The following is a 24,728-nucleotide window of genomic DNA, read 5'->3' on the forward strand; positions in this document are numbered from 1 at the left end:
CACTGCTATTGATACTGAAAAGATAACACGGGACTGGCATTGTGACATAGTGGGTAAAGCCGCTGCCTATGATGCAGGCATCCCACGTGGGCGCTTCTCCACATCGATCCAGCTCCTTGCTAATGCCCTGAGAAAAGCAGTGGAAGATGGCCGAAGTGCTTGAGCCTCTGCACCCATGTGGAAGATCTGAAAGAAGCCCCTGACTCCTGGCTTTGGCCTCTCCCAGCCTGGGCTGTTGTAGCCTTTTGGAGAACTGTCAGATGGAAGATCTCCCCCCTCTGTCTCTCCCGCGTCATCTCTGTAAATCTGCCTTTCAAATAAATAAGAATAATAAATCTTAAAAAAAAAAGATAACATGAGAATATTATGAACAACTTTTGCCCATAAATTTACCAACTTTGATGAAGTAGACAAATTCTTTGATTCATGTGAAGACACCAGCAGTTTTGCACACCACTGCTGTTGCGCCATCACTGTCTCAGTGAAAGAGCGTCACAGTGAAAGAGCATGTTGGTAGCTCTAAGTACAAATAGAAAAGGTTATAGATTCCTTAATGCCTTTCTTTTCCCAAGTCATTGGCATTTATGGTTCTCTTTTTATTATCCTTTGTATTGTAGATCTCACAATGCTGAAAGCTGGTCTACTCAAAGAAGAGGTGGAAGATGACCAGGCTGGCAGCATTCATAATCTACCTGTTGTAGCATCCCAAAGGCCATTTTATGATGGACCCATGCCAACTCCCCGGCAAAAGCCATTCCAGTCAGGTTCTACACCTGTGCATCTCACGCACAGATTCATGGTAAGCCTTGGATTTACACTTAACTTTTTTTTTTTTTTAATATTTATTTGAAATAGAGACAGAGACAGGCCAACATCTAGATCTCCTATCTGCTGGTTTACCATGCAAACACCCACAACAATTGGTGCTAGGACAGGCCAGCTAGGATCCCAGAACTCAATATGGTTCTCCGACATGGGTGGCAGGGACTCTAGTACTTGAGCCATCATCTGCTGCCTCCCAGGGTGTGCATTAGTAGGAAGCTGGAATTGGAAGCAGAGCCGGGACTCTAACCCAGGCCCTCTTGTATGGGATGTGGACATCCCAAGCAGTGTCTTAATTGCTGCAACAAATATCCACTCCTGCATTTAATTTTTAAATAGTTCTTTAGCATTTCTATCCACTATGGTTAATTTTATTTTTTAAAAACCTTGATTAAATGGCTTAGAGCAATTTGCTTGATAATAATTTTATGGTTGGCTTATTTTATAGTTAATTTGCAGTTTTAATCTTGTTTTAACCATATTGAAAATTGTGTTAAATAAAATTTTGCATTGTAAAATGACATTATGAACATAAGTAAAAATGACTATATCTTGCAGTAATACCACTTAGCTGTGCTTCTTTCTCATATTGTGTTTAATTTTACATAGAAAATTATACTGATTATAAAACGCTAGTTGGATATTTTATAGAAGACAATTCCTAATATCTTAGAAGATGATAGGTACCATGGAAACAAAAGTACCCCTTTTCCTCATCCCACCCTATTATAATGTTAGCTCTACAAAGATAGAGATTTTTTGTGTTTCATTTTCTGCTATATTCTTAACATTTAGAACAAGGTATGGTACAGCAAGCATTACATATATATTTTCTTGAGTGGATGAATGAATAGGCTTGCTTTAGCTTTTTGCCATAAATTTGAGAGCTTAAAAAGTTTATTTTTGTTTATTGGTTATTTGAGGTTTTCCACTATTTGGGTTTTGCCTGTTTCTTTTTTTGAAACATATAGGTCTGGCATGAATTTTTATGTAAATATCAAGGGTAATGTTTAATAAAAAAACTTTTTATTGCTATCAGTTAAGATCATTAAGTAATAGGTCTTAATTTTTTAATTGGTGTTAATTCTGTGTAACTATAAATAGAATACTGACACAAATTTTATTAGATGGCCGGCGCTGTGGCTCATTTGGTTAATCCTCCACCTACAGTGCTGGCATCCCATATGGGCGCCAGGTTCTAGTCCCGGTTGCTCCTCCTCCAGTCCAGCTCTCTGCTGTGGCCCCGGAGGGCTGTGGAGGATGGCCCAAGTACTTGGGCCCCTGCACCCGCATGGGAGACCAGGAGGAAGCACCCGGCTCCTGGCTTCAAATCGGTGTAGTTCTGGCCGTGGCGGCCATTTGGGGAGTGAACCAGTGGATAGAAGACCTCTTTCTCTCTCTCTCTCTCTCTCTCTCTCTTTCTGCCTCTCCTCTCTCTGTGTAACTCTGACTTTCAAATAAATAAAATAAATCTTAAAAAAAAAAAAATTTATTGGAAACACCCGAGCCTTGTGTGAGCCTATAATGGCTATCGTTGGAAGATAAGCTTCCTTTTCTTTCTTTCTTTTTTCTTTCTTTCTTTTTTTTTTTTGACAGGCAGAGTGGACAGTGAGAGAGAGAGGGACAGAGAGAAAGGTCTTCCTTTTTGCCGTTGGTTCACCCTCCAATGGCCGCCTTGGTCGGCGCGCTACAGCCGGTACATTGTGCTGATCAGAAGCTAGGAGCCAGATGCTTCTCCTAGTCTCCCATGTGGGTACAGGGCCCAAGCACTTGGGCCATCCTCCACTGTTCTTCCAGGCCATAGCAGAGAGCTGGCCTGGAAGAGGGGTAACTGGGACTAGAACCCGGGGTGCCAGCGCCGCAGGCGGAGGATTAGCCTGTTGAGCCACGGCGCCGGCCCGAGGATAAGCTTTCAAATGGCATCAATTTATATTACCTTTAAGTGATTTATAGTTATCCTATCATATAAACCAGTCAGTTGGAAAAGAAAAAAAATGTATTGTTTGCATCTACATTTAAACTAAAGTTTTGAAAGAAATTTTTGAGGACTTTAATGGTTTGACTATTCAAAGGCCAATTATAGAGTACATTTTAAATGACAGCCATGTAATTTATTAAATATTAAATACTCCATTTGATAATGGAATAATTATTCTTCTCCTTACAAGAAAAGAATAATTAGTAATTGTAATTCTGATATTCCTAGACAGCTATTTGAAACTATTTGGAGTTACATAAGATGTGGTAGCTTCCATAACTTAAATCTTGATATAGACTCAATTATTTGTTAATTTATACTGATTTAGCTTACTGATTCTAGAACCTTCAGTTCTTTGCAGACTTGTATTTTATCTTGTATATTTGTAGGTGTGGAATTCTATTGGAATTATTCGCTGCTATAATGATGAGCAAGACAATGCCATAGATGTGGAGTTCCATGATACCTCCATACACCATGCAACACACTTGTCAAACACTCTGAATTATACGGTAGCAGCTCTTTCTCATGAAGCTATTTTGTTGGCATGTGAAAGCACTGATGAACTAGCAAGGTAAATTAGTTTATTAGGAAGAATTTGGTGCTGTTAAACTGATAGAAATAGCTGTTGAAATTAAAGATAAAAGTTAATAAAACAAAATATCTTTTGTGGTATGAAATTTCAGAAAGATGTGTTTGATGTAAACACTAGTACACCAACAGTAGTTGAAAACATACATCTGTTTTTGCTGTAGTTGTCCCCTTATTATATTTTCCAGCTTTATTGCAAAATGACATCACATGATTTGTAATACAAAGACTTTGGAGTTTTTTTTTTTTATATTGTTAGTGTTTATTACTACTCCAAGAGTAATATACATTCATGTGATGGGGTAGGAGGGAAGGGCAATACAGAATTTTTAGAAGGTGGAAATTCTGGGCCCAGCGTTGTGGCTTAGTTGGTAAAGCTGCCACCTGCAGTGCCAGCATTCCATATGGACGCTGATTCGAGTCCCAACTGCTCCACTTCCAATCTAGCTCTTTGCTATGGCTTGGGAAAGCAGTAGAAGATGGCCCAGATCCTTGGGCCCCTGCACCCATGTGGGAGGCCCAGAAGAAGCCTCTGGCTCCTGGCTTCGGATCTGCTCAGCCCTGGCATTTGGGATCATCTGAGGAGTGAACCAGCGGATGGAAGACTCCTCTATCTCTGCCTCTGCATCTCTGTAACTTTGTATTTCAAATAAATAAATAGATCTTTAAAAAAAAAAATGGAGGTTCCACCCAAAATTCTGTTCTCAGCTATAACTACTGTTAACAATTTGTGTCTCTCTCTAGATTCTTTTCTGTAGAAAACCCCTTTGTTTAAAAGTTAGTGACCAGCGTTATTTTACAGAGGATTAAGCCTTTCTTGACACACTGTCATCCCCAGTCAGTCCCAGCTTCCTGTGAATGCACGCTGGGAGGCGTGGATGATGGCTTAATGCCACCCATGTGGGAGACCTGGATGGGGTTCTAGGCTCCTGGGTTCAGCCTGGCAGGCATGTAGGAAGTACACCAGCAGACGGAAAAACCTCTTTCTGTCTCTACAACCCCTTTATCACTTCGCCTCTCCTCCCTCCCTCTCACCTCTGCCTTTCATTTAAATGAAAATAAGTTTTAAAGATTAAACGATAAATAGAACTTACTTTTTTGAAGTATCATTTATATACAATAAAATACTTACTTTGGGTGTAGAGTTTGTGTTGACAAATACATATATACCCCTGTAACCACTATGACAATCAAAAACAGATTCTATTTTTTGATCACACCGAAGTGTTCTTTGTGCCCTTGCAGTTAATTCAGTCCCAGCTATGGATGACTATTAACCAGGCTTTTTGTCATTATAAAATTTTGATAGGAAAAGGAAAAAAAGCACACTAAAAAAATACTACTTATCAGTTTGCTTTTTCTGCTTAATATATGAAGGGTCTTCAAAAAGCTCTTGGAGGGGCTGGTGCTGTAGTAGAGGTTAAGCCTCCTCCTGTGATGCCAGCATCCCATATGGGCACTGGTTTGAGTTCTGGTTGTTCCACTTCTAATGTAGCTTCTGACTTCTGGTTTCAGATCAGTCCAGCTCTGGCTGTTGTGGCCATTTGGGGAATGAACCAGTGAGTGGAACTCTTTCTTTGACTTTCCCTCTCTCTGTTTGTAACTCTGCCTCTCGAATAAATAAATAAATAAATCTTTTTTTTTTTTTTTTTTTAAGAATGTTATACCACTGTAATTTAAAAAGAAAGCATCTTATGAAAAAACCAAATTAATTTTGAAACTTTTTACATTAGACTAAAACTTATCTTTTTTAAAATAGAGAATAGCACACAATTGCCTTTTTTAAAAGATTTATTTATTTATTTATTTATTTTATTTGAAAAGCAGAATTACGGGGGAGTGGGATGGGGAGAAATTGTCCATCTACTGGTTCACTCCCTCAGTTGCCACAATGGCCAGGGCTGTGCCACACTGGAGGCAAGAGCCCAAAGCTTCTTCTAGGTCTCCCATGTCAGTACAGAGGCTCAAACACTTGGGCCATCTTCCATTGCTTTCCCAGGTGCCTGAACAGGAAGCTAGATTGCAAGTGGAGCAACTGGGACTCAAACTGGTTCCCATATGATATGCCAGCTTTGGAGGCAGTGGCTTAACCCACTATACCACAATGCCGACTCCTAAACTTAGCTTTCCATGGCATTTTCCACAGACTTTTTGAAATACCCTCATATTTTAGACTTATTTACATATTTTGATTAGCTAGGTAGGTAAATAGATTGGTGAGTGGGTGGAAAGATTTATTTATTTATTTGAAAGTCAGAGTTATGCAGAGAGAGAGAGGTCTTCCATCTGCTGGTTCACTCCCCAGTTAGCTACAATGGCTGGAGATGTGCTGATCGGAAGCCAGGAGCCAAGAGCTTCTTCCAGGTCTCCCACGAGGGTACAGGGGCCCAAGGACTTGGGCCATCTTCCACTGCTTTCCCAGGTCATAACAGGAAGTGTAGCAGCCAGGTCTCAAACCGGCACCCATGTGGAATGCCGGCACCGCAGGTGGCAGCTTTACTCACTATGCCACAGCGCTAGCCCCCCAGCTGATTTAAAATTAGAATCCTTCTGATTGTACACATTTGCTCCTTGCTGATAAAACCATCTACAAACAGGCAGCATAGGTCTTCTGTGAGTTTGTTGAAAATGCAAGTTGGATCTTATCCCAGACCTTGTGAATTAGAATCTGCATTTTAACAAGATCCTCAGGTGATTGAGTATTTATCGAAGTCTATGGCACAGTATACTCATATTGGAGCATTTTAACATTGTATTTCACCTCCTAATTTATACATTATAAAAGTCAGCTCAGAGGCCTGCCCTATGGTGTAGAAGATTAAGCCTCCACTTGCAGTCCCAGCATTCCATGTGGGTACGGGTTCGAGTCCTTGTTGCTCTACTTCCTGTCTGGTTCCCTGTTAATGTACCTGGGAAAGAAGTGGAAGATAGCCCAAGTACTTGGGACCTTGCACCCATGTGGGAGACCTGAAGAAGCTCCTGGCTCCTGGCTTTCACCTAGCCCAGCCCAGGCTGTTGTGGCCATCTGGGGAATGAACCAGCAGATGAATTGATCTCTCTCTGTATTTTTACCTTTCACTTAAATAAATCTTTGAAAAATCTACTCAGTACTTTATTCATTATTTGAATTAAGTCAGTGTATAAATTGCTGTTGACTCAAATGTCTTTAATGCAGAATAGCTTGCATAACTAGAACATTTATTTCCACGTACAATTTTTATTGTCCATATTCTTCCCTTTGTTTTCTTTAGATTTTTATTTCACAGCCACATTTCATTTAAATGTTACCTTTACATTTTAAAATTTCACCTTGAAGTTACTGTTTAGAAAATTGCTACTGCCTGTTGATTCCAAATACTTACTGTGTCTGCATTCTGAAGCTTAGAGTTTAATAATTACATGCATATGCAAAGAAAAAAGATAGGAAACATATCAGTACTTTTAGCCATGATGACAATATGCATGATTTTTTTGTCTTTCTGTATTAACTTTTTAAAAAAGATGTATTTATTTGAAAGATGGAGTGACAGAGAGAGGGAGAGAGAGAGAGAGAGGTCTTCCATCCAGTGATTCACTCGCCAAATGGCCACAGCTGCAGGGCTGAGTTGGAAGAGGTGCAGCTGGGACTTGAACAGCACTTTGATATGGGATGCAAGTGTCACAAGTAGCTGTGCCACAACAACAGCCCCAGATCAATTTTTTTGTTGTTGCAGCTAGAATTGTTGATTAACACTTTAATACTTCTATCTTTTAAAAAAAACTTGATGGTGAATTTGTGTGCATTTATAGCATAGAATCACATTGGACAGTTTATAGCTTGCCATTTTTCATTAACATTATATTGAAAATATTCTCTTTTATCTTTATTCCTCAAAAATGTGACTTTAAATGTTTTCATACAGTTCACTTTAATAATATTTGATAATTTCTTAAAAAGCTATTTCTTTTACTAGTGGTGCATAATAGAAAAATAAGCTACTTGGTTTTGGTACTGGGTATTTTGATTAATCACATGTGTATAAAAATGTCATTTGAAAGTTTGCTTTTTCTGTCTTGTTTTAATGTTTAGCAAGCTTCACTGCCTGCACTTTAGTTCCTGGGATTCCAGCAAAGAGTGGATAGTAGACATGCCTCAGAATGAGGACATTGAAGCCATATGTCTTGGTCATGGATGGGTGGCTGCTGCTACAAGTGCCTTGCTCCTTCGGTTGTTTACCATCGGAGGTGTTCAGAAACAGATCTTCAGCCTTCCGGGGCCTGTGGTGTCAATGGCAGGACACGGAGAACAGCTTTTCATTGTTTATCACAGAGGTAGGGTTTTTTTTTTTTTTAAACCAGTCTTTTATAATCTTACCATGACCTGAGGTAAAATGGAAATAACCTCAGTGTGGGTTTTTTTTTTTTTTGGTTGTTGCTCTTTGTTTTGAATTATGTAACTCCTTTTGCATTTATGTAGTATTTGTATTAGCATAATATTTGAATGTAGAGAATTTTGTTGTATTCACTAATAGCAATGGAAATGAAAACGTTTTATTTATAGTAGAATTGTATTATAGAGAGAATTCCAAGGTGGGGTTTGGTTAATTACTTCCATGTAGAAATCTTAGCTCTTAACAAGCAAAATCAAAGAATTTTCCCTTTAAATACCTCAAAAATAATCAGACTCCTAGGGAGGGGGAACCAAAACAGCAGTGAATATGACTTTAAAAAGTTGCTGCCTACTTTTTCTTATTTCATGTTCTGTCTTCAGTCTCTAGCACAGTGCTAAGTAAGACTGGTCTTACCAGTTTCCGATGATCTCTTTATGCTGTTTTTGTTTTCTAGAATTCCATAAGAATTACTTTATTCTCTTGGCTTCTGTGATATAACTCTGCCAAATTTTCCTCTCACTGTGGCTTCTTTTTACCTTTTTTCGTTGACTTCTCTGCTGACCTTTTAGCTGGAGGATAGCCTCTTCTCCCATAATCTCTGCAGTCTTTTGGGTGCTTAGCCACAGTAAGAAATAGGTGCTTCATTGCGGTTCTGTACATATTTGCAATTGTGACTGAAGTACAAGTCTCATGGACACTATACTCTTTGATTTCATTTTTCTTTTTTCTTTTCTTTTTTTTTTTTTTTAATTTTTGACAGGCAGAGTGGACAGTGAGAGAGAGACAGAGAGAAAGGTCTTCCTTTTGCCGTTGGTTCACCCTCCAATGGCCGCCGCAGTAGCGCGCTGCGGCCGGTGCACTGCGCTGATCCGATGGCAGGAGCCAGGTGCTTCTCCTGGTCTCCCATGGGGTGCAGAGCCCAAGCACTTGGGCCATCCTCCACTGCATTCCCTGGCCACAGCAGAGAGCTGGCCTGGAAGAGGGGCAACCGGGACAGGATCAGTGTCCCGACTGCGACTAGAACCTGGTGTGCCGGCGCCGCAAGGCGGAGGATTAGCCTAGTGAGCCGCGGCGCCCGCCTGATTTCATTTTTCTTTAATCCTGGTTGCAACTCTAAATTGGTTTTTATAATTCTTATGTTAAAAAACGTCTCAGAAGCTGCTCTGGGGAATTTTTTCAGGATTCATGGCTTTAAATACGTCTCTATCTGTGACTTCCTAATGGATAGCATCAGCCCTGCTGCTCCTCATTGCTGCAGACTTACACGTACAATTGCCTTTCGTAATCTCTCTGGACAGTTTTAAAAAGCATCTCAGTCTTAACGTGGTCATAATAAAACCTTTTTTTCCCTTTGCCTCTCAAACTTGCTTCTCTTGTAGTTTCTCCATCTCAATAAATTGCAAATCTAAATGTTATCATGGCTTCTTCTCTTTCACTCACATCTTTGTCAGTTCTATGAAGTCACACATTCCAAGTCTCCTTGTTACTTCCTGCACTAATACCCGATCCAACTCAGATGTTCTCTTTTGGACAGCTGTATTCTCCTAAGTAGTCTTTCAGCCTCAGTTTTTGCCTGCAGATCTTTTCGCCACACAGCAACGTAGCTCATCTTTTAAAGGCATGAATCAGATCATGTCCCTCTGCTACTCTAATTTACCTGCCTTTGCTTCACTTTTGGAATAAAATGAAACTTAGTGTCATAAGATGGTAAGGGGATTTACTGATCCTATTTGACCTAGTCCTTGTCTGCCTTGTTCCACCTCATCTTTTACCACTTTTTCTCTTGCTACCTTATTTATGATGGCCATACGGATTTCTTTGTGTTCAAAATACCTATGGTTGGGTCTGGCGCTGTGGCCTAGTAGCCTAGGTCTTTGCCCCTGCCTGTGGCACTGGCATCCCATGTGGCTGCTGGTTCGAGTCCTGGCTCCTCCTCTTCCGATCCAGCTCTCTGCTTATGGCCTGGGAAAGCAGTTAAAGGTGGCCCAAATACTTGGGCCCCCACACCTATGTGGGAGACCCGGAAGAAGCTCCTGGCTCCTAGCATTTGAATCAGCTTGGCTCTGGTAGTTGCGGCCATTTTGGGAATGAACCAGAGGATGGAAGACCTTTCTTTCTGTGTTTCCTTCTCTCTCTCTGTAAATCTACCTCTTAAATAAATAAATAAATAGAATCTTAAGTAAATATCTGAGCTTGCTCTTCCTGTAGGGCCTTTTCATTAGCTATTCCCCTGTCTACTATAGTGTTCTTTCTCCTAATGCTTACATGACTAGCTCCAACATGTAATTCATAGCTCAACTTAAATTTCACATTCTCAGGGGAGCATATTTGACCCAGAGTTAAGAGGCCCACATCCCACTTTGGAGTGTCTGGATTTGAGTCCCAGCTCCATGCCTGATTTTAGCTTTCTGCCAGTGCAGTCTGTCGGAGCCGGTGATGGCTCAGTAGTCGGGCCCTTTCCACCCACATGGGAGACCTGGATTGATTCCCAGTTCCTGTCTCTGTCCTTGCATCTAGTCTTGGCCATTGCAGCGTTTTGGAGACTAAACCAACAGATGTGAGCTCATTCTATAGGTCTCACCAGAAAATTAATTAAAATTAAGAAATAAAATTGAAACTTTTTTTTATTTTCTGAGAGGTTATCTCTGACTATCTAATTAAAAGTTACTACTTAGTCTGCACTCTATGTCATATTATTTTACTTTAAAAAGTTTTTTTGTTGTTTACATATTTTCATCTACCTCAATGGCGGAGTGACAGAGAAAGAGAGATCTTCAGTTTGCTCGATTACTTTCCAAATGCCAGCAACAGCAAGGGCTGGGCCAGGCCAAATCCAAGAACCAGGTCCTCCATCTGGGTCTCCCATGTGGGCCAAGTCCACAAACCTCCCAGGGTGCACATCTGCAAGATCAGAAGTGAAGTACCCTGGACTGTACTGGCACCCCAGCATGGGCATCCCAGCTCGGGGCTTTACCGGTAGCCCCACAATGTCTACTCCTATTTACCTTTTTATAGCATTTTTTATTGTCTTTCTTCTCCTACCTAAACATGAATTTCATGAGAACGGTGACTTCATTTAGCCTTGTAGCCCCAGTGCCTAGACCAGTGCCTGGTGCACAGTAAGTTCTCTGTAAATATTTCCTGAGTGAATGCCTGACCATTTATAACTACCTTATATAAATAGCCCACGTAAATTATTAGTTTGCTTTTTTTTAAAGATTTATTTATTTATTTGAAAGTCAGAGTTACACAGAGAGAGAAGGGGAGGCAGAGAGAGACAGAGGTCTTCTATCCGATGGTTCACTCCCTAATTGGCTGCAACTGCGGGAGCTGTGCCAATCAGGAGCCAGGAGCTTCCCAGGCTCATTAGCAGAGAGCTGGATTGGAAGAGGAGCAACCAGGACTCAAACTGGTGCCCATACGGGATGCTGGCACTGTAGGCAATGGCTTCATCTGCTGTGCCACAGTGCCAGCCCCCCTAGTTTGCTTCTAATACCTTAATGGTCCCTCAATTAGAATGGTTTACCCATAACAGATAGTGCTAGTTATTCTCAGAATCTATCACAAAATCAATTCACAGAAAATAATGTAGACTGTACTATAACAGAATAACCTTTGATGCCTGATTTATATTTATTTTCTTACTAGGTACAGGGTTTGATGGAGATCAGTGCCTTGGAGTTCAACTGCTAGAGCTGGGGAAAAAGAAAAAACAGATTTTGCATGGTGACCCTCTTCCTCTTACAAGGAAATCCTACCTTGCATGGGTTGGGTTTTCAGCTGAAGGCAAGAAAAATCTATTTCTTTATATTAATGACATTTTCTAACAGGAAAATTGTTTCATTGTTTTATCCACAGTTAATTTCTTTAGAGATAAATTATCTGTATTTTATATTTAAATTTTAAATTTCAATAAGTGGGCAAAACTGAAAAGAAACTACTGTTGTTAGGCAAGCCATTGTTCTATGTCCAAAATCTCTTTTTATGAGAATTCTAATTAGAAAACTTATGAAGAGGGAAATATAATTTTTTGTTATATAGCAAAGAAGAGATATAGAGCAATGGTAAAGTTATATTTTCTCTAGCAGATTCTACACAAAAATCAGTAATTTTCTAAATATGTACTGTCCTCTAGAGTAACTAGTAGCCACATGTGACTTATTGACTCATTGAAATGTGACTTACCTGAATTGAGATGTGCTCTAAGTAGAAAATACTGTTAAAGATTTAGTAAGAAAAAAATGTAAAATGTCTCAAATTTTTTAATATTGATAATGTATTGAATGATAGTTTGGCTACCCTTGATCAAATCAAATTATTAAGAGTAGCTTCACTTTTTATAAAAAGATTTATTAGTGGGGCCAGCACTGTGGATTAGTGGGTAAAAGTACTGCCTGCAGTGCCGGCATCCCATATGGGTGCCGGTTCGAGTCCCGGGTGCTCCATTTCTGATCCAGCTCTCTGCTATGACCTGAGAAAGCAGTAGAAGATGGCCCAAGTCCTTGGGCCCCTGCACCCGCATGGGAGACCCAAAAGAAGCTTCTGGCTTTGGATTGGCTCAACTCTGGCCGTTGTGGCCATCTCAGCAGTGAACCAGTAGATGGAAGACCTCTTTCTCTACCTCTGCCTCTCTGTAACTCTAACTTTCAAATAAATAAATAAATCTTTCAAAAAAGAGAGATTGAAAGAGAAAGGAGAGAAAGATCTATCTGTTGGTTCACTCCACAAATGACTGCAATAGCCGGAGCTGGGTTGATTAGAAGCCAGGAGCCAAGACCTTATTCCAGGTCTCCCACATGGGTACAGGGACTCAAGAACTTTGTCCATCTTCTACTGATTTCTCAGATGCATTAGCAGGGAGCTGGATCAGAAGTGGAGCAGCTGGACTTGAACCAGTGGCCATATGTGATGCCTACAGTGCCGGCACTGGCCGCATTGTAAGCCATCTTACCTCCCCGTACTGCTGATCTCTCTCTCTTTTTTTTAATTGTGGCACCAGGAAATTAAAAATTAGATTTGTAGCTCACATTTTTATTGGACAGTGCTATTGCAGGCCCCTTTTAGCAGCTTATGACAGATGGTTTGAAGGACACTGAGCAGTATTTTATTATAAAGTCCTGTCTCATAAACTTACATATTTATGTTATTGGAGATTCATGCCTTTTATTATTTATGTCATTGGAAACTCCTGTTTGTCTTTTAGAATATCAGTCATTTCTGGAGTGGCTGTTGTGGCGCAGTGGGTTAAACCACTGTTTGGGATGACCACATGCCATGTCAGAATGCCTGAGATCAAGTCTTGATCCAGCTTCCTACTAATGTGCACTCTGAGAGGCATCAGATGATGGCTCAAGTACTTGGGTCCCTGCTACGCACATGGAAGAGCCAGGATGGAGTTTCTAGTTGCTGCCTTAGTCTGGTCCATCCCTTGCTGTTGTGGCTATGTTGGGAGTGCACCAGTGGATGGATGATGTCTTTCTCTCTCTGTTGCTCTATCCTTCAAATAATTAACTTAAAAAAATTAGTTATTTCTGGATGTATTTTCTGTTAGTATCATATTAGTAATTTAATTTTTAAAAAAGCTATCTTTTGAATGCATTATTCATAAACTGTTTTTTTGAGAGGTAGAAGACAAATACAGATAGAGAAAGTGCTCACTGATTCATTTCCCAGGTGCCTGCAATGAGGGGACCAGAGCTGAAGGTGGGAGCTGAGAATACAATCCAGGTGCTTCTCCTGGTCTCCCATGGGGTGCAGGGCCCAAGCACTTGGGCCATCCTCCACTGCACTCCCTGGCCATAGCAGAGAGCTGGCCTGGAAGAGGGGCAACCGGGACTAGAACCTGGTGTGCCGGCGTTGCAAGGCGGAGGATTAGCCTATTGAGCCACAGCGCCGACCTCTTAGTATCTCTTAACCAGTTCAGATTCATGTTTAATTTTTTTTAAGTGAAATTCACTTAAAGATTGTTCTTGTGATATTCCAGCAGGTGGCACAGTTTTCACTGAAACTCGGATTTTTCTCTTTATTTGGGAAGATCTCAGTCGTAACACGTACAGTTTTTCTTCCTTCAGTTAGGTCCTATTCTGTATGATTAGTAAAATGTTGAGAGAAATAATCTTAGGTTATTGACCTTTTGCTTTTTGCTTTTGAAATGAAGGTTGAACAAACATGTTAGCTATATCTCCAAGTGATTTCTTTTTCTGTTGGTGTATAGGTACCCCTTGTTATGTGGACTCCGAAGGCTCTGTTCGAATGCTTAACAGAGGGCTTGCTGATACATGGACTCCCATATGTAACACTAGAGAGCACTGCAAAGGAAAATCTGATCACTATTGGGTGGTTGGTATCCATGAAAATCCCCAGCAACTGAGGTGGGTGATCACCAAATGTGTAATATTGACTCTTTAAAAAGTACTTTGAAATCTTTAAATGATGCTTACTAAGTGTATTTGTTTGTCTTTCATGTTAGTTTACCTGCTTTCCATAGTCACTAAATTAAGAATTTGTATATATTCACTTTGAAGTTTTCAACCAATTGCTTCACCTGAAATTTCTGAACAGAATAGAAATAAAGTTTATTAGTATAACCTTAGCTTCGAGACAAAGAGGGGTATTCTGGTTAAACATGGCATTTTACCTTTTGTGTCATTCTAATTTTTCTGTTTTGATTTAGAATTGGGTGTATAATTCTGCTTTATTGAGAGTTTCTGCTTAGTTGTTGAATAGGGTAAAGGACCAGTAGAAATTTACTAGTTGATTACAAGTGTAGAATTCTCAATCCATTTAGTTTCAACACAGTTTTATTTTTATTTTTTATTTATTTTTAAAAAGATTTATTTATTTAGTTGAAATGCAGAGTTACAGAGAGGCAGAGGCCGAGAGAGAGAAGTCTTCAATCCAGTGGTTCATTCCCCAAATGGCCGCAACAGCCAGAGCTGGGCCAATCCGAAGCCAGGAGCTTCTTCTGGGTCTCCCACGTGGGTGCAAGGGCCCAAGGACTTGGGCCATCTTGTGCTGTTTTCCCAGGCCATAGCAGAGAGCTGGATCAGAAGTGGGGTAGCCGGGTCTCGAGCTGGCACCCATATGGGATGCTGGCACTGTGGGCAGCTGCTTTACCCACTATGCCAAAGCGCTGGCATCCAGTGTGTATCTTTTGTAAAGAAATGCCTTTTCAAATCCTTTTAATTAGGTTGTCTTTTTTTTGAATTGTAAGAGTTCTTTGTATCCTCTAATTACAAGTCACTTAACACATCTATGATTCATTTCACCTTTTAAAAAAGCTGCACAGTATTGTACCGTATAGATGTATAGAATATATTTGGAAATCCAGGTTTCCAGGCTTTCGCTAGTATTAACAATTTTGTATGTAGGATATCTTTTACGTATATTATTTCTCACATATGCTAGCAGCAGTACTTCGCAGACTCAGGGTCACATGGATCACCTGGGGTCTTGTTAAGAGTTTCTAATTTGGTGGGTCTGACATGACTTCAGAGATTTGGCATTTGTAACAAGCCCCCTGTGACATTGATGCTGGTCCGTGGATCCTATTTTAAAATAACAAGTATGAGGGGTCCTTAAAAAGTCTATGGAAAATACATATTATGGAAAAACCATGCAGAACTTTAATTCTGTGTGTTTCAAAATAAGCTTATCTTAGTTCCACTTTCCATGAACTTTTGTACCCTTGTGCTAGTCTATCTCTGGGACCCATTCTAAAATTACTGGGTCAAAGAGATACACACTTTTACTTCTGATAGCTCTTACAAACTGCTCTCCATAGGAATTGTTCCCATTATACTGTCATAAGTAATGTATGCACTTGGTTATTTCCCTAAAACCTCACCAACCAAGACTGTTATCAAACTTTCAGAATTTTCTAATCTGTCAGGTAAAAACAATTCTGGGCATCCTATATGGGCACCAGTTCAAGCCCCAGTTGCTCCATATCTGATCCAGCTCCCTGCTAATGTGGCTGGGAAGTTAGCGGAAGATGTTCCAAGTCCTTGGGGCCCTGTACCCATGTGGGAAATCCCTAAGAAGCTCCTGGCTTCGGATTGGCCCAGCTCCAGCCATTACAGCAGCCAATTGGGGAGTGAACCAGCAGATGGAAGACCTTTCTCTCTCTGCCTCTCCTCTCTGTGTAACTCTGACTTTCAAATAAAATAAATCTCTAAAAAGAAATATACATATTGGCCAATAAGCACAGGAAAAGACATTCACTATCATTAGTCATTAGGGAAATGCAAATCAAAACCACAATGAGCTACTCCTCCACACCCACTGGGACTCACTTCTTAAAAAAAAAGACAGCAATGGGCTTTTGGTCTAGCAATGAGACCGCCAGTTGATGCCCACATATTCCATATCAGAGTTCCTGGGTTTGATTCCCAGCTCCACACCTGATTCTAGCTTCCTGCTAATGTAGACTCTGGTAGACAGCAGGTAGTTGAGTTTTCACCACCACTTGAGGGATTTGGAATTGCAGGATTTGGAGAATGAACCAGGAAATGGGACACCCCCCCCCCCCGCTGTGTCTCTCAAGTAATAATAATAATAATAAAGACAATAACAGATATTGGTGTGGTTGTAGAGAAATTGGAACCCAATGACATATGGGGATGTAAAATGGTACAGTTTGGCAATTACTTGAAAGGTGAAGCGTGGTTACCATGTGGTCCAGCTGTTTCACTTCTAGATATTTAACCAAGAGAAATGAAAACATGCCCAAACAAAAATTTGCACTTGAATGCTCATACTAGATTTGTTAATAATAGCTGCTAAGTGAGAAGGGAACAAGTATCTATCAGCTGATGAAAGGATAAATACAATGTGGCATATCCATACAGTGCAACATTATTGGGCTATGAAAATGAAAGGAGTACTAACTATGCTACCACATATGTCCGTGGCATAGCAGGTTAAACCCCTGCCTGCAATGCCAGCATTTTGTATGGGTGCGGTTTGAGTCTTGGCTGCTCCACTTCCAATCTAGCTCTCTGCTAATGGCCTGGGAAAAGCAGCAGAAGGTGGCCCAAGTGTTTGGACCCATGCCACCCCTGTGGGAAACCCAGAAGAGGTTCCTGTCTCCTATCTTCAGCATGGCCCAGTCCCTGCCGTTGTGGCCTTCCCAGAGTGAACCAGAGGATGGAAAATCTGTCTCTCTCTCCCTCTCTCTCTAAATTTGACTTTGAAATAAATAAAAACAAACAAACATCATGGTAAATATAGGAAGCCAGATGCAAAAGGCCACATGCTATATAATTCCATTTATATGGAATGTTCATAATAAGCTATCTAAAAGTAGATTAGTTTTATCAGGGTTGGTGGGGCAGGGTATGTGTAGGGATTGGAGAATAGGGAGTAAGTATTAATGGGTATAACATTTCTTTTTGGGGTCATGAAAATGTTATGAATTAGACAGTGGTGATGGAGGCATACTCTGTCCATACACTAAAAGCTACTGAATTGTATATTCTGTGAAATGAAATGTCCATAATACATTTTATGTGAACTCAATGAAATGTGAATTATATCTTGGTAAAGCTGCTATTAAAAAGGATGGGGACACTATGTAATGATGTAGAAAGATCTGTAATATATGTTCAATGAAACACTATTCATGTAAAAGGGAGAAGAAAATAAGAATACACAATTATATTGGCTTATCTATGCAGAAAGAATCCCTGGAATATTAAAAAGAAAGGGAATGATAGTTACTGGTAGAGAGAAACTCAGTGGATAGTATAGGGACTTTTCTCCATATTCCTTTTTATATTTTTTGAGCATGTAATTGTATTACTGTTCAAAGATTAAATGAATTGGAATTTTAAAGAATGAAAGCAGCAATTCAGTAAACTGAATTAGGTTTGGCTAGAAGTCCAATTCAAGAAGACTTCTTAATTTGGCTACACAGTTTATTGGTGACTTATGACAGGGATTTTAGTGGCATGATACAAGGTTAAATTCCTAATTGGAGGGCAGGTATTTAGCTTAGCAGTTAAGCCTGGGTTCAATTTTGTGGCTCCAGCTCCTGATTCCAGCATCCTCCTAAGGACCTTGGGAGGCAGTGGTGATGGCTCAAGTGCTTTATAAAGCCCCTGCCATCCATGTGGGGAGACCTAACTGAGTTCTCAGCTCTCAACTTCAGCCCTGGCCTAAACCCAGGCAGAGGATGGAACCAGTGGATGGCAGCTCTGTCTTTCTGTTTCTGTCTCTCTCTCTGCCTCTCAGGAAATATATATATATAAAAAAAATAAGTTCCCAGTTGAGGTGGACATGATGGGTAAAAATAAATAAATAAAATCATGAAAGAAAAATTGTTGTTTTAGAAATAAATTTAGAAATTTGTTTAGTTTCTAATGCTTTTGATTGCACTCAGTGTTTGTGGTAAAGATAGCAGCCCACGTGCTCGTCTAGAAAGGCCGTGTGGTCTGGAATCCAGAGCTTGAGCTTTGGAGCCCCACTGTCTCCTGCAGTGTCCTGTGCAGCTTGCCAAGCTTCTTACATTATCTATTCCTTTTTTTCTTCATTTCTCAAACCAGTGTACCCATCTCTCAGAATTGCTGAGATCAAGTGAGTTATAGAATATACTTAGAACAGGGCCTGGCACTTAGGTGAGCTAAAAGGGAGTAGATTTTGTTAAAAATAATTTTTTTAAAAGTTAATTTGACTCAGTACAAAATACCTTGCTTTAATTATGAATATAAGAAGTTGCTAATCTGGGGGTGTCATCCCTAACCCCCTTTATTTGAACTTTAGTGTAGCAAAACTGCTTCTGTTATTTCCACTAAGGATTTTTAAGTGATCACTACTGGTTAACTGATTTTGCTATGACTAAACTGATTTTGCTCTGCTCTACTACAAGCAGCAACAGTACTTTTCTCTAGTTTTTAAAAACTCTTAAGAGAGTTATTTAACACACTTGAAAGCTATATAATTTTTCTGGTTGTGTTCATTTTATAAACATTTGCTAGTGGTACTTTAAAAAATTCATGGAAAATGAAAAATTAAAAAAAATGTTTTGGTGCAAAAGTTTTGAAATCCATTCATACAATGAGTCTCCAAAAAGTTTATGAAAAATATGCATTATGAAAAGAATATGCATGGATTTCAAAACTTTTTTTCATCAAAATAAACTTGCTTAAAATTCACTTTTCCACAAACTTAGTGGTACTGACTACATGTGCAAAGATGAATAAGGCAATTCTGCTATTCCTGAGTGAGCACTTTAAAAGAAGTGTGAACAAAGTCCTCTGAAAGCAGAAGGGTGCCATGTACACAGAAGATAAAGTCAAACTTGCTAACTGGGGAAGGACAGTTGGTCTGGACATTGGCCTCGGCTTTGTCCAGTTGGGTGTTTTCCAACTCTTTCTTTAATATAGTAAAAGGACAGATTTTGTTATCAGTTGTAAAGGACTGAAGTCATTTTATGTTCTTTGTAAACTATGTTTTTTTTTCTTTCCATATTTCCTCAGCCAAATGGTTTCTGGGAAGTTATTCATAGGAGGCAAACCTACCAAATTAGCAGTCAGAGTATGTTTGTTTTTTCCTGTAATTTCTCTGAGAGGGATATATAACAGAGAGAAGTTTTTGAATTATATCTGTAAAGCTAAGAAATGTGAATTGGTGCTATGCTTTGTTTTAAATGTAGATTAGAAAGTAATGATAAAATCCTAATCAATATTCTTTTTTCCTTTGTGATAATTGCTTACTGTGGCTAAATCAATAAAGTATTTGAGCTGTAACTATATTTTTAAACAAAAGAGTATTAGTTGCATTACAGCAAAAAATATTGAACTAATGCATATTACTTTTGTTAATGTGCATGTAAATGTTTGTAATGGTACTTAAACTTTGTGAATGCACATGTTCTTTTTCATTTTGCTAGACTAGTAAACAAGTGGTTTTTTTGTGAATCGGTACATGAGAGAATTGCCACAAGAGATCTTTAAAATTTGAGGTATTCTGAAATTATATATTAAAACTGGAACAGTTTTTTTTTTTTTAAAGATTTTTGTTTGTTTGGCCTCAACAGCCAGATGGCCTCAACAGCTGAGGCTGGGCCAAGCTGAGTCCAGGAGCCTGGAACTCCATCCGGAACTCCTACGTGGGTGCAGGGACCCAAGCAACATCTTCTGTTGCTTTCCCTGACCATTAGCAAGGATCTAGATCGGAAGTGGAGCAGGCGGGACTCAAACTGGCAACCATCTGGGGTGCTGGCATTGAAGGTGGTGGCTTGCTACACCATGAAACTAGCCTGTGGAATTCTTTTTTCTTTTTTTTTTTTTTTTTTTTTTTTTTTAAATATTATTGATTAGAGAGGCAGAGAGAGAGAGAGAAGTCTTCCATCCACTGGTTCATTCCCCAGATGGCTGCGCCAATCTGAAGGCAGGAGCCAGGAGCTTCTTCCAGGTTTCCCACACAGGTGCAGGGGCCCAAGGACTTGGACCATTTTCTACTGCTTTCCAAGGCCATAGCAGAAGGCTGGATCCGAAAAGGAGCAGCCAGGACTAGAACTGGTGCCCATATAGGGTGCCAGCACTGCAAGTGGCAGCTCTACCTACTATGCCACAGCGCCAGCCCTGCCCTTGGAACTCTTAAAAACATGTCTGTACTTTAATTATGTAATCCTAAAAAGAAGGAAAGGTGTTCAAGTTCAAGTTCATGAAAAAGATTCCTGATTATTGCCACTTACTTTTTTTCTAGTGGACATTTGATAATACTAGGAGATCTTTATGAAAAGGACAGTTGAACCCAAGTGCCTAATTTTTGCTTAGTGTTTGTCTTTCAAGAATGTCTCGACTTAAAGCCCTGAATGAAGGGCTGTACTCTGTTAAGGGAATGGCTATTCGTAAGCATTGAGCAAGGTACTGTTTTCAAAATGACTTAATGAAAATAGGAAAATTGTCGGTGATATTTCTAGTGCACAGTCATGGTTTTTCAGTAGTTTTGTAATGATTTGTTTTGTGACTAATGAATTCTTTTTCATGAATAAATTAAGATAGTGCTTCTCAGGTTGGGCCAAAAAGGCCTTACATATCTGAGTCTCAAAATCTTTAGACCAAGTCCTTGCCCACTGAGCTATGACCATATAAGGCAACCTTTGATTTTGCAGAGCACATGTAGATTCTAATTTTTTTTAATTTGAAAGGCTGAGTCAAAGAAAAAGAGGGAGATACAGAGACAGACAGTTCTTTCCCCAGATGCCCACAATTGCTGGAGTTGGGCCACACTGAAGCCAGGAGCTGGGAAATCCATCCAGGTCTCCCTACCTGGGTGGCAAGGACCCAGGTACTTGGACTGTCATCTGCTGCCTTCCCAGATATATAACAGGAAGCTGGTACTCTGATATGGGATGCAGGCATCCCAAGCTGTGGCTTAATCTGCTGAACCACAGATTATAATGTTTTTTGTTTTTAATTAAATGTATCTGAGAGAGAGTTGCCCATCTGCTGGTTCATACCCCAAATGCCCTCAATGGCTGAGACTGCTCCAGGCCAAAGCCAGGATCTAGGACTCAATCAGGTTACCATCGTGGGTGGCAGGAACCCAGTTACTTGAGCCTTCTCCTCCTCCTCCTAGGATCTGCATGAGTAGGAAGCTGGAGTTAGGAGCCACTCTGATGTAGGACCTGGGCATCTTAACCTCTGGGTTAAAGACCCACCTCCACCATTTTTTTTTAAATGGTATTGAATTGTATGCTCCAGTCTTACCATTTTCTAATGAAGAATGATCAGTATTGGATATTTCACAATCTTTTTCCCTTATTTGACACTTTCAACCAATGGTACCAAATAGTCCCAAATTGATAAAGAAATTAAATATGTTATATCAGCATTTTCTCTAACAGTGATTTGATTGACAACATGAACCTCATGACAAGTGCTTATAGCAGTTTACATTTTAGAAGAGGGAAGTTTACTAAGGAAAATATGAAGAGAGCTGATGTATTTTAGTGATTTTTTTTTTTAATGATTTATTTGAAAGGCAGAGTGATAGGGAGAGATATTGAGAGAAAGAGATCTTCCATCTGCTAGTTCATGGCTGTAGGGGTCAGATCTGGGCCAGGCTGCTGCCAGGAGTCTAGAACTCCGTCTGGATCTCCCATGTGGGTGACAGTGGTCCAAATAAATTGGGTCATCTGCTCCTTTACCAGGCAAATTAGCAAGGAGCTGTATTCCAAGTGGGGAGCAGCCTACATGCAAAATAGTGCTCCAATAAAGTGATGCTGGCAACGCAAGTGGCTGAACCTACTATGTCACAGCACTGGCCCCTAGTGATTGTTATTTAATAAAACTAATATGAGAAGAGACTTTTTGAAGTCTTTTTTTTTTTTTTTTTTTTTTTTTTTTTTTTTTTTTTTTTTTTTTTTTACAGGCAGAGTGGATAGTGAGAGAGACAGAGAGAAAGGTCTTCCTTTTTGCCGTTGGTTCACCCTCCAATGGCCGCTGCGGCCGGCGCATCTCACTGATCCGAAGCCAGGAGCCAGGTGCTTCTCCTGGTCTCCCATGTGGGTGCAGGGCCCAAGGACTTGGGCCATCCTCCACTGCCTGCCCGGGCCATAGCAGAGAGCTGGCCTGGAAGAGGGGCAACCAGAATAGAATCCAGCGCCCCAACCGGGACTAGAACCTGGTGTGCCGGCGCCGCAAAGTGGAGGATTAGCCTGTTAAGCCACGGCGCCGGCCTATTTTTTTTTTTTTTCTTCTTCTTCTTCTTCTTCTTTTTTTTTTTTTTAAGATTAATTTATTTTATTTGAAAGGCAGAGTTACAGAGAAAGACAGAAGAAACAGAAATCTTCCATCGGCTGTTGGTCTGCTCCCCAAATGGCCACAATAGCTAGGGCTGGGTCATGCTAAAGCCAGGAGCCAGGAGCTTCCTCCAGATCTTCCACGTGGGTGCAGGGGTCCAGGGACTTGGGCCATCTTCTACTGCTTTCCCAGGCTATAGCAGAGAGCTGGATCAGAAGTGGAGCAGCCAGGACTTGAACCAGCGCCCATAGGATGCCAGCACTACAGATAGCAGCTTAACCCACAAGGCCATAGTGCCAGCCCCTTGAAATTCTTAAAATGTATGGAGGGATAGTCTTTACATCTAAAATGGCTTTAAAAAAACATTATATAGTATTAAACCAGCTATTGGGATAATACTGTTGTTTCAAGTTAATCACTGTTTTAAAAATTTTCCATTTTAGTCATTTTCATAACAATTTAGATATTTTTATGGTGAGACTTTTTGTTTACTGACAGGTGCATTCCTTGTAAAGGTTCTCGATTTCCTCCTACTCTTCCACGCCCTGCTGTGGCTATATTACCCTTTAAGCTTCCTTACTGCCAGATTGCAACAGAGAAGGGACAAATGGAGGTGAGTGCAGTCTTACCTTGATACTTTGAGTGCTGCCTGTGGCACAGAAATTTTAAAATTATGATGACTTAAGTATTCATTACTTTGTAATTAAGTAAGTAGGATAGTAGGAAGAGGGGAGGATCCCTTATTATCACCAGGCCACCGGTTGCCATCACTGCTCCTAGAAACTTTGTGAGGTAACCAGGTAATAAAATTCCCCCCTTCAGGGTCTCTCATGTCCCTGAAAGTGGGTGCTTCTATTTTGTGCATCTAGCTTGCATAATTCTAGTTCGAACACTATTCATCAGAAGTCCTGTGAAATCTTATGATTAGTTACTGTAAATAAGAAGGAAAGAAATTTAAAAACTAGCTTGCCAGGTTCTCTGAGCATTAATCATGGTTGCTGTTCACACATACATCCCTTTTGTAAGGATAGAAGAGAGTCTAGCTGTTCTGTCATGTTGGAATTTGAAGAAAAATAAAGGAGGATTTCTGGATTTCTGAAAATATTTTACTCAAAAACTGGTATCTTAAGATGAATATTTAACACTTGCCTGGTTTTAAGGTGATAATTGCCTGTAAGCAATTTTATTCCCTTTTATAGGAACAGTTCTGGCGTTCAGTTATATTTCATAGCCACATTGATTATTTAGCTAAAAATGGTTATGAATATGAAGAGAGCACTAAAAATCAAGCAGTCAAGGAGCAACAAGAACTTTTAATGAAAATGCTTGCGGTGAGTAAAATAAACTGAAAAAAATTAAAGTTAAATGCTTTTCTAATAGGCTGAATTTTTAAAAAGTATGTACTAGCCCTGAGTTCTACAACTTGTGAATCTTAAGTTTTATCCTATAGAGTTTTTGTCTTTTAGAAGTTCTGTTTCCTAGTTGATGTGCAATTAAAATATTTAAAACATTACCTTGTAACCAAGGTCATTATACAAATAAACTTTTCTGGCTGCTTCCCCCCTTCTGCATTTGTCCATCAGTCTCTGTTTTTACCAGGCCCTCCAGGTAATTCAGACACTTAATAAGTTTGATAGTCACTGCTTTAGCTCTTACCTTTCAGAGTTCGGATGTGGACTGTTTTTAAATCTCCATGGCTGGGGTGACTATAAGAACTTTGATCAGACTTTCAGATAAGACTGCTTTTTGTCATCCTCTTTGAGTTAGGGAGCTATATGTAGTGAGACTTTGTAGCCAGTGGACAGGTATAGTTCTTTGGGTATTTACATTATATACACACACACATATATACATATATGTGTATATATACATACACACATATATATACATATAAATACATTCCCAGATTTAACTGGGAATATATTTGTTTTATATATATATATAAAAGAGTAGTTCAATCTGGGCTGCCACACAAACAGAAAATGCAGCGATTTTTCTTTCAGATTGTAGTGCGGCAGAATATCTTAAGGCTCAAGTGTTTGTGTCCTCCCTTTAGGTTGATTTATGGAGAGAGTATAATACCATTTCTTCTCCACTCATCTTGCACTAGATCTGAAATTTCTTGAGGGCAGTAAACATATCCTGTTCAATGTTATGTACCAGGTCCTGAAATGTGGCTAATAGTGGTAGACCTCATAGATGAAGAATTAAGGTCCT

General features: G+C 39.9%; 1 protein-coding gene across 2 annotated transcripts in view; it reads left to right on the forward strand.

Moving 5' to 3' along the window:
• The window catches only part of WDHD1 (WD repeat and HMG-box DNA binding protein 1), a 62,224-nt gene that overhangs the window by 25,624 nt on the left and 11,872 nt on the right, over positions 1-24,728 (forward strand). For both annotated transcript variants that reach the window (XM_062205092.1, XM_062205091.1), the window contains exons 11-17: positions 618-799; positions 3,190-3,374; positions 7,461-7,702; positions 11,410-11,547; positions 13,976-14,132; positions 23,010-23,124; positions 23,711-23,842. In XM_062205092.1, coding sequence (XP_062061076.1) covers positions 618-799; positions 3,190-3,374; positions 7,461-7,702; positions 11,410-11,547; positions 13,976-14,132; positions 23,010-23,124; positions 23,711-23,842 — 1,151 coding nt within the window. The remainder of the gene's footprint in view (positions 1-617; positions 800-3,189; positions 3,375-7,460; positions 7,703-11,409; positions 11,548-13,975; positions 14,133-23,009; positions 23,125-23,710; positions 23,843-24,728) is intronic.

This window comes from Lepus europaeus, chromosome 11 (assembly GCF_033115175.1).
Source record: "Lepus europaeus isolate LE1 chromosome 11, mLepTim1.pri, whole genome shotgun sequence".
Lineage (NCBI taxonomy): Eukaryota > Metazoa > Chordata > Mammalia > Lagomorpha > Leporidae > Lepus > Lepus europaeus.